The sequence below is a fragment of the Eucalyptus grandis genome, chromosome 5 (assembly GCF_016545825.1).
Source record: "Eucalyptus grandis isolate ANBG69807.140 chromosome 5, ASM1654582v1, whole genome shotgun sequence".
In the NCBI taxonomy this organism is placed as follows: Eukaryota; Viridiplantae; Streptophyta; class Magnoliopsida; order Myrtales; family Myrtaceae; genus Eucalyptus; species Eucalyptus grandis.
Genome location: NC_052616.1, coordinates 6,894,525 through 6,904,373, shown reverse-complemented (window position 1 = coordinate 6,904,373; position 9,849 = coordinate 6,894,525). Strand labels below are relative to the sequence as shown.

At 40.9% G+C, this 9,849-nt stretch overlaps 2 protein-coding genes across 2 annotated transcripts; one reads left to right on the top strand and one right to left on the bottom strand.

The window, feature by feature from the left end:
- Nucleotides 1-365: 365 nt before the first annotated feature.
- LOC104443756 (protein STAY-GREEN homolog, chloroplastic) lies at nucleotides 366-2,574 on the top strand. The gene is made up of 4 exons (XM_010057275.3): nucleotides 366-916; nucleotides 1,103-1,276; nucleotides 1,617-1,784; nucleotides 1,968-2,574. The coding sequence occupies exons 1-4, from the start codon at nucleotides 791-793 to the stop codon at nucleotides 2,331-2,333; spliced, it is 834 nt and encodes a 277-aa protein (XP_010055577.2). The 5' UTR covers nucleotides 366-790; the 3' UTR covers nucleotides 2,334-2,574.
- A 288-nt stretch (nucleotides 2,575-2,862) lies between these two features.
- LOC104445992 (expansin-A7) lies at nucleotides 2,863-4,514 on the bottom strand. Its single transcript, XM_010059910.3, has 3 exons — nucleotides 4,275-4,514; nucleotides 3,867-4,182; nucleotides 2,863-3,474 (listed from the first exon to the last, which is right to left on the bottom strand). The coding sequence occupies exons 1-3, from the start codon at nucleotides 4,462-4,464 to the stop codon at nucleotides 3,162-3,164; spliced, it is 819 nt and encodes a 272-aa protein (XP_010058212.2). The 5' UTR covers nucleotides 4,465-4,514; the 3' UTR covers nucleotides 2,863-3,161.
- Nucleotides 4,515-9,849: the final 5,335 nt, after the last annotated feature.

Sequence of the window (9,849 nt, the reverse complement as noted above, 5' to 3'; positions counted from 1 at the left end):
TTTCCTCACCCAACAGAGATTTTTTTTGTTTTTTTGGTCGAACACCCAACAGAGATGGGATGGTGGGCGAGCCTCTCCGGACCGGATAAGACTTCCAAGAAACAAGGCGGAAATAAACGGCTGCGATGGGATGGTCCGGCGAACCTACGGCCGAAACACGCTCTCCTAAAAGTTCGGCCATGCACAATTTGCACAGCAAGAAAAGAAGCATATATTCGTCGGCCTCGGTCGCCAACGCCGGCCTCGGTCGCCAACGCCGCTTTGCTTGTCGGCCCAAAAGAAGAAAGCCGTACCATATTCGTCGGCAAACCACGTGGTTAGCGCCCAACCACGGTTCGCGTCTTTTCGATGAAAGAGAAGAAACCTAGCCTTGGAAGCAACCTCCCAAATCAACGCCGGGACAGAAGATCGGATACAGACGGCCCCCACCACTTCCATTTCCATCACGCACGCACCCGAACTTCCCCTGCAAGCCAAGGAAGCGGTTGCTTCGGTTCTCGCTTTCCGACGTTGAAGCCCGCAAGCAAAAGCCTCGCGTCCTCCCGAGTAAAAGCAAAAGAGAGAAGGGATAAAGAGAAAAGAGAGCCTGCGAAAATATCATGCTCTTGCTTTGCTTCCGATAGTACTCTTCTCTTCTCTGTTCTTTTCTAGAATATAATAGAGTGTCCAGGTCTTTTTTCTTTTTTTTTTCCTTTTGGGGCTGAGGAGCGGTAGAGGGGTTGGAGGCTGAAGCACGTCTCTTTCCCCTTCCTTCGCACACGCAGGCAGAGAGAGAGAGAGAGAGAGAGAGATGGGTTCTCTGACTGTTTCTCCTTTCGCCCCTTCGAAGTTGGAATCTTCTCCTTTGTATCAGAAACACAGGTCTCTGTTTCACTCCAGGAGATCCACCAAGAAGAAGAATCTCTCTATCGTCCCCGTGAGTTTTTCTTTCTTTTTTCAGCTTATGCTTCTGAGTTGTACACTCTATGCGCTCTGTTTTGGGAATTCCTTTGTTTCTTTTTTTGAAAGGGGAAAATGAATCGAGGGTTGATTCGCGACTTTTCTCTGGAAAGAATCTTGGTCTTGGTCGCGTATATTTGTTTATTTGATTGGATTGGATCAGGTTGCGAGGTTATTTGGGCCGTCCATCTTCGAAGCGTCCAAGCTGAAGGTTCTCTTCCTGGGCGTGGATGATAAGAAGCATCCGGGGAAGCTTCCGAGGACTTACACGCTCACTCACAGTGATGTCACTTCGAAGATCACTCTGGCTATCTCTCAGACCATAAACAACTCTCAGGTAATCAACCAAGCCCCCCCTGAATCTCGATTCATCCGGAATCCGATGCTGGATGAGATTCTGTTAAAACCATGCTCGATCTTCGTCATAAGAGTTTCCTCATGCCTTTTATTCTTGGGTCGGGAACTGAATAGCATAACTGTGCGAGAAGCTGGGAGAATTTAATGAAAGCAAAACAGGGGAAACAGAGCACTGAAGCATCACGCACAGGAAAGAAAAGATAGGGCTAACAGTTAGCACGAGAGATTATATTTATATACTTCCAATTGCTCGTTCTAAATTTGTTTCCGTTCATGTTTTAACTGAGGATCTCGCGAACTGGTTTCGGTTCTTGTTGTAGCTGCAAGGATGGTATAACAGATTGCAGAGAGACGAAGTTGTGGCGGAGTGGAAGAAAGTGAAGGGGAAGATGTCTCTGCATGTCCACTGCCACATCAGCGGAGGCCATTTCCTCCTGGACCTGTGTGCCAAGCTTAGATACTTCATCTTCTGCAAAGAGCTCCCCGTGGTAAACTCCCTAGCCAAATCGCCCGCTAATCGATCAACTTGAAACTCTATACACCTTGTTCAGAATCGACCATTTCCTGTATAACAGATCAGGAGAATTAGTTTTGGTTGATCAATTTGATCTGATATTCTTTTGGAAACAGTTGAATTGATCGGATAGATTGTACTTTGAATGAAAACACAGGTGTTGAGGGCGTTCGTGCATGGGGATGGGAATCTGCTGAGCCAGCATCCGGAGCTGCAGGATGCTCTGGTCTGGGTGTATTTCCACTCCAACCTTCGGGAGTTCAACAAGGTGGAGTGCTGGGGACCGCTCAAGGATGCTGCCGCCCCTTCCTCGGCCGGGGCCCGGAAGGGGGAGGAGGAGGAGGAGGAGGAGGAGGTTGAGGCGGAGACGCCGCCGTTGTCCGAGCGGGAGCCGCCGGAGGCGTGCCGCATCGAGTGCGAGTGTTGCTTCCCTCCGATGAGCTCGATCCAATGGTCGGAGGAGCTTCCCCGGCTGAGCGGGGGTGGGTACGGGCCCCAAGAAAGCGTGGGCCAGCGAAGCTAGCCCAAAGGGACAACCTTGTATACGCCTATCGGTCAGCCATAGTTTTTACTTCTTTGATGGCGTGTTGTTGTAAATGAATGCATGAAAATTGTGTATATAAAAAGCCAATTGTGAGATTTTGCGGGGATTGCACCGTCGCCTAGTATTAAAGTATAAATATATTTAATTGGGAAGGCAAATGAGTTCTGGAAATATTTGAATTTATGATTTTCTATTCTTATATAATGTAAGATTTTAATTATTCTAAGATGAAAGTATAGTTTAATATTAAATTTATCACATTTGTTGAATAAACTTCTTCCAAGCAGTTCTTGGGTCACTGTCCAGTGCCCTTTCGGTGTGATGTGAAACGACTATTTGAGCCAATTCGAAAAGATGGATTTGGACTTTATGCTTTCTTTGCTTGTTCGATTTGGTTGGACACTTGATTTGGCGTCGTGCCACGCGAATCCGGAGCTTCCAGGTGTCCAGGGCATTGAAACGAGATGAACCGGTCTTAATCAGCAAGAAGTAGTTCTCGAATAAGAGCTTTTAGAAATTATTGTCCTTTCTCAAATGCAAGGTCGTGTACATTTGTCCTTTCAATTTCAGCCATCTCAAGCATCTTCCCGCTGGCAGTCTTACACCGGAACATTAAATATTTAAAATTATCATTCTCACAGTATATCAAATACTATCACTCAATCATTTTTCAATCTTTAATGACTTTAGAAGAAGAAATTCTCATAGGTTAAAACCGAGAAGACAAAAGATAGGGCGTGGTTGCGCGAGCGATCAAACGGGTAGAAAAAGAAGTAAGATGTAAACGCCATGCGATTGCACAGGCAATCAACGGAAGTTGACGTTGGCCTTGTAGGTCATCCCCACTCTCCAGTTGGAAGGGGCGACGTTCAAGGCGACGATGGTCTCTTTGGTGGTGTACGAGGTGAGCTTGAAGGAGAGGGCTTGGCCGCCGAGGGTGGCGAAGGCCTGGTACGAGGCGCCCCAGTTGTGGCTCATGCTGATCCACCCGGTCCGGCTCCCCTTGACCCACATGCTGGCGACATCGCCTGCTCCTCCCACGTTCATCACGTACACCAGGAGCCAGTACCCGTTGCCTTGGAACTGGAACCGAATCCCGCCGGTCCTCACGCAGGGGACCCTGTCGATTTGAATTGAATCATGATATGATTTTAGAGAAGACATTGAGTTGAGACTAAAGTTAGTTGAAGAATAAATCTAAAGTAGATTGGGGAAGTCAGGGGATAGTGGAGTCGAGGAATGTCCATAGAGCGCATGGCTCGAGCTCGGCTGGACTCGACTCATGTTGTACTCGATATACAAAATTTGACTCGAGTTCGATCGAGTATTGAATTTCTTGCCTGAGCTTGGCTCGAATAGAAAAACCATATGGTCAAGCTCAACTCGGTTGCAGCCGAGTAATCGAATACTGGAATTGATTTTTGAGTAATAAATTTCATTGCTAGTAAATAAATTGAGCTTAATGTAAAAATCAATGTGCATGCCATTAACAAGGTACGCATAGGTGCATACCTCCGATGCATGACGGGGACGATGCCCGCCTTCCACTGAGCTATCTTCATGAACGCGGGCTTGGACATGTCGAAGTGGGCTCGCGGCGGGTTGCACCACCCGCCGGCGTTGGAGTCCTGGGACCAGTTTGGCGGGCAGAGGTTGGTCGCGGTCACCGTCGTGAACACGACCCCTTTGAAGCACCAGGGTGACTGGACGCACTTGATCTGGTAGCACTGCCCGCACGCGTAGCCGTCGTCAAAGAGGGTCGAGCTCAAGGCGGCCGTGTCCGTCCCGTATCCATTTTGGAAGAGGTTTCCATATCCGCAAGCGCCTCCTGGACATCAGAATTCAGAATCGAGAAGCTTAGCCAGATGCGGATGTAAATATATCGTTACAGAAAGAACGGTCACTATAGGCATATATTACCCATTGTCTCGGAGGCAGTCTCATCCCCATAAAAAGTGGCATGGGCAAGGGACCAAGCCGTCGGCTTAAAGCCGGCCGGCAAACTGCCGTAAGAGCCTGCGGCGGCAGCAGGTCTCCAGATAACCACCAGCAGGCAGAGGAGGCCGAACCTCCACGAACGAAGCGAATCAGAAGCCGTCGCCACTGCCATTGCAATGCTTCAATCAAGAAGGCCCTTCTGCTGCTCTCTCTCTCTCTCTCTCTCTCTCAAGCCTCTCAATAGAAACATTTCCGTTGCTCTATATATAAGTATTAAGTCTGCCCTTCGTGACTATCACGAAGATGGAAAGCGAATTCGTGATTTAATGGGAAGTCAAATGACGATATAATTAAGATTAGAATCGATTATTGGACCGGCCGGAATTTATCATACGTGGCAAATTAAGTACGTAGGGTTAGGACGATTTATGGAATTAACTATGAAGCAACGTGGTCACCTCCTTTTTGTACGGATTTTGTGGAACGTCTTTGGGGACGTGCGGGCAGGTTCTATTTGCGATGCTGGGGACACAAAATATTTGTAAGGTCTAAGCCTATTTAATAAAATTACTTTTAAAGGTCTTCAAGAGAGAGACGAGAAACTCTATTTTAAAAAGAACAAAGATGTGAGAACAATGCTCATTCGCCCTCGTCTCTCTCGTCAGTCGTAAAGGATTTTGCCACCGAAATGAGAGGTTTTTTTCAGGGATATTATTCAAAACTCCTCTGAACTTTGTAGGTGGTGCATATTTGCCCGTGAACTTTTCGATGGATACATTAGCAGAACTGATATAATATTCTAAGAAAAAGCGAGAGAAAGTTAATGCTGTCACACATATCTTCTTCTTCTTCTCCTTTTTTTTTTTTGGGGGTGGGGGTAAATCAAAGTTTCGATTACTCTGCGAATTTGTCCATGGTTTTCGGCAGAATATTATCAAAATACCATGGTTAAATTGCTATGAGCATGGTCTTCAATTTAAGAACTCCCCCGTATTCATCAAATCTACACCTGGAAAGTCCACATTGGTATTGCTGACTATTTGTAGAACCTACTCCGCTTGGTTCCACGCCTTTACTTTTGTGGTTTTCTAGACATAGAAAATTCGACTTAAATTGTGGGGTTTGAACTTAGTTTTTGCATGGTTTAAATTTGAAGTTCTGCACACTTAAATAAGCTCATTAATTATTGCAGATTAAGCTTTGTTGTCATCAGGCATGCTTTTTCAACACATTACATCCAATTCGCATGAGGCTTAGGTCATCTACTAGCTTTCACAAATGATTAAGTTTTTAGGAAAGCATTGAGCACTCAGCTCTAACGAAACCAACGTGCAAAGAGCATGCAAGTTTTTAAAATTTTTCCCTCCTAATAAGAACTTGTTCATGGAAAGAAGGGGATGATTGTCCAAAAAGTCATAAATATATTGTATATAGGCCAATTTAATTTCAATTTTTTGAATTGTATCAATTTAATCCTAAACATTTTAATAATTATCAATTTAATCTTCAATATTCCAATCATATCAATTTAGTTTTAAATATTTTGAAAATTTGCAAATTTAGTCCTAAACCTATTATTTTGATATTTGGTCATAAGAATTATATTGGCAAATTATCAAGAGATTTAAGACAATTTTGACAAATTATTAAAAAGATTTATGATTGAATTAGTGCAATTAAAATGTTTAAGACTAAATTGATATTTAAACATATATTTAGGACTTTTTAGATAATTTTTCCTAAAAAAGATTGTATTTTGAATATTTTTTTTGGCCTGTAGAAAGTTACTTTGACAAATCTTTATTATCATTATTTTTTTTATTGGTTGATCGACAATTTTTTGTTTGATCGGTTCTTTTTACACCTAAGTAAGCCAACTTTGAAAATCTCTCTCTCGCTCTCTCTTCGTGACCTCTGTCGTGGAGGGAGTGATCTCTGCACAACCGCAAACGACTTTATATCTTAGGTTGCCCAAGGGGAACACCGTTGGTTTAAGGTCAAGACCTCATGTGGCAGCCATTGAGATTACTATGGTTACCATAATGCCCTTTGTGATGGGAAATATGCCAAAAAAGTCCTAAACTAATTGTATTTATACCAACTCATTTTTAAACTTTTTAATTGAATTAAATGAGTTCTAAATCTTTTGATGATTTATTAATGTAGTACATTCAATCAATTTTGTCTGTAAATCACTAACATGTACGTTGGTTGTGAGCTGCTTGGAAATTTGGATTAGAGCAAAGAGATGCTCAAGGATGCTAGGATAGTAACATCTCGAACTTAGTAGAGCCACATTTCTTAGAGGATCCTACCAAGCTGGAAAAGAAGAAGTGTTTAGAGAGACATTGGCAGATTTTGCATAAGCACACACTTTACTTCAAGGGATTCTGTCCAACACATCACATCATTTTTTTTTTTATATCTTTTATAGACATCAAGAGGTCACAAACAAACATGGATCATGCTTACGGGTCTGAAATTACACAAACTCCAGGAAATTCGATTGGGAATTACTCTAGGTGATATGAATAGTAATTTCCCTAACATATTGCTAGAATACTTTGCTACAGTGACCTCTGTTACAGTAACCTAGCTACAAGCCTATCTTCTGTCGTGGGAGTCATAGTCATAGTCTTAATCATCAGAACCATGCATTGCAAAGTGTTCTTCCGTGTGTCTTTGCTCAAGTTCTGCAAGTCTGATGTCAGAGGGGCTGCAGGTGACTCCTCTTTATGCTATCATGGCATTCCATATGTTTATTCCACTTAAGAAGGATGTTTCCTCATGAGTCCCAAAGAGTCCTAAAGTGTCGGTAGGCATGTTTGGCTGGGGCTAATTTATTGGTTGAGCATAATGAGATGTGTCTAATCCAAGTGATAAGGATAAAAGTCCTTGATCGTAGGAATCTTGAGAAAGAGGGCCTCCCCATTAGGTATGGGATGCTTGAACATGCAATGACTATGCAGGATCATTCGTGTATGCCATTTCTTGCTCTTGTGATGGAGATATCTTTGTTTGGTTCCATGCTTGTTTGAATTCCTCAAGTGCTTCTTTGGCCTATGGTGCAAGGTCTTAGTGATCCTATAGGATAGGTGTGAATTAATTCCGTACTTCTTCAGGGATGGTCATGTTTTCTTGGCATAAGGCTCTCTGAAGTTCTCTGTAATTGTATTCAACAGATCCAACACAATCAGAAACTGATTTGTAAATACAAGCTTTCTTAAGGTGTGATTGAGGTTTGTAAGTTGTGATTCCTACTCCTTCTGGTGTATCAACAATGATGCCATTATTTTATACAAAAGCCCATGGATGTCGGAAAAACACAACAGTGTGTATTTTTGGTTTTGGTCAGATAGTTCTCAGTTCCTTTTGGAAGATATGCTTCCAATAAGTGGGTGGATAGAACTAGTTGAGTACAACCAAAAGGCTCATATTACTTTCCTTTTCAAGGTTACGATCAAGTGCAAATATCCCGATTAAGTTGGCGATGAACTTTTTGGTAGAAAACTCAATAGTTATTAAGTACTCAGTAGTTAAGTACCATAATATCCATAAAAAAATTATCAAGAAAATTATCTTCCTTCTAGATTAAAGGATGTATGAATGGATACTTAAAGTTTAGTTAAAAAAGATAAAGAATTGAGCCTCCATCAAGTCTAAATAGATTTGTGTGGCACTACCATATGAGGTTGTCAAGATTTTCACTAAGGTTGTCATTCTAGATCTGTTCAATAATTTCTTAGGGGCAGTCCAAACTTAGCCAGTCTTGTATTCTTTTGATCTTATACTTTTCGTTGTGATGAAAAGTATGAAAAACATACCTCATAATGTACATATTAATCTTTGTTGGTGCCTTTGGCCTGTACAAAGAGTTTGTAAGAACATTTTTCTTTCCTGCAACGTGTTTGGTTTCAAATGAGTATTTTGAAAATCATTTTGTTCATTCAAGCAGTTGAGAATGAGGAATATGCTTTTGTTTGAACTTAGTCATTTGAGGAAAGGATGCCATATCTACTTCTATCGGGAAATAATGGTCAATAAGATGTAATTCAAACGTTTTTATCCCATTCTTTATTGTCAATATTTCCTTGAAAGTAGAATAATAATGCATTTCAACGTAGGAAAACTTTCCACTTTTGTAAACCCAATGATTTTGCTTACTTTTAATTTCTTCAAGCATTATGGCTACCCAATATTCGTCATTAGCATCAATCTAGATGAATCTCTTCCCAATGGATGATATTTTAATGGAGGAAGATTCTACATCACTTCTTTTAGCTTTGTAATTGCTTTGGTTTGAGCTTTACTACAAGGCGGAGGATTCTTCTTCAGCATCAATTGCAATGGAAGTAATAATTTTGTCATGTTAGGAACAAAGTCTTGGAGATAATTAATTATCCCAATAAATTGTTGAACTTGCTTTGTTGTGAAATTTTTTCTGAAAATTTTAACAATTCATGAGAAATGTGCGGCCCTAGATAGTATGTATCTTCGTTGAGGTGCATGTCAAGAAATTCAATCTCTGTCTAGGTAATATTCATCTTTCTCTAAGAAAGCATGATTCCATATTTTTTCACGATGTTTGCAAATTGATCGAAGAGTTGGTAATGAGATTTCTCATCAAGGCTATATAGCAAGATGTCATCAATGTAAACTACTATTCGACAAGATTGATTGAAAAATACGACACACGAATTTTTGGAATAAGGATTGGGCTACTTTGAAGCTAAAAGGGAGGACTTTCCATTAAAAATGCTAGCTTGGAATGCAAAACCTTGTCTTGGGCTTGTCTTCGGGATGGATGCCCAATTGCCAAAATTCAACAAAAAAAGAATTTCTTGAGGATAAAAGGCACTTGTTATCTTGGAAGAGAAGTTTAAAGAATTTGTAATTTATCACTAGCCACTTTTTTCCTTTGTTCTGCTCAACTCGTTTGTTAACATAAAAAGTTTCACAAGTCTATTGGGAATCTGAGATTTCAATAAGGCATTGCTGTAGCAGTTCTGAACATTCCTCCTGAGCAGCGACAAGAAGATCTGAGTTCATTCCCATATAACTCGCCCTGGTGGGATTTATGTCTTTATTTTTTATGAAAGGAAGACTATAAAAAAAATTCTGGATTTTTCTACAAAGGATGAAGATATTTCTAAGAGAATTTAGAATGTGATTCTGAACAGGATTCTAACCAATTTTGCATAAATCGGATTTAGTAAAACTCATTTGGATAGAGAAAAGCCTTTGAATATTGACAAATTTAGATATTTGATCTTTATATTTAAAGCCTTTTCCAGGAATGATTTGGAGTTAAGGAATTTGAGTTATAACCTCCCAACTAATGATCAAATCTTTTTTAGGGAGACTAGCTCCAAAGATTTGAGTGGTTATAGAGCACTAAGGAAAACAAAAACTGAATAGTTACTAGTGTAATTCGCACATTTATAGAAAAAGTATCTCCTGAGACAGAATTGAAATATTGAATACAAGAAATCCAGTATTCTTCAGGAAAAAACCTTTATGTCTAAAATTGAAGAATTTGCACCAATATCTATAAGAG

What these genes read in the sequence shown, in the direction of transcription:
- LOC104443756 (XM_010057275.3), top strand. Translation starts at nt 791, where the DNA reads ATGGGTTCTCTGACTGTTTCTCCTTTCGCCCCTTCGAAGTTGGAATCT. An exon ending in AGACCATAAACAACTCTCAG is followed by an intron (nt 1,277 to 1,616) that starts GTAATCAACCAA and finishes TTCTTGTTGTAG; the next exon opens with CTGCAAGGATGGTATAACAG. An exon ending in TCTGCAAAGAGCTCCCCGTG is followed by an intron (nt 1,785 to 1,967) that starts GTAAACTCCCTA and finishes ATGAAAACACAG; the next exon opens with GTGTTGAGGGCGTTCGTGCA.
- LOC104445992 (XM_010059910.3), bottom strand. Translation starts at nt 4,464, where the DNA reads ATGGCAGTGGCGACGGCTTCTGATTCGCTTCGTTCGTGGAGGTTCGGC. An exon ending in GACTGCCTCCGAGACAATGG is followed by an intron (nt 4,183 to 4,274) that starts GTAATATATGCC and finishes TCTGATGTCCAG; the next exon opens with GAGGCGCTTGCGGATATGGA. An exon ending in GTCCCCGTCATGCATCGGAG is followed by an intron (nt 3,475 to 3,866) that starts GTATGCACCTAT and finishes TCAAATCGACAG; the next exon opens with GGTCCCCTGCGTGAGGACCG.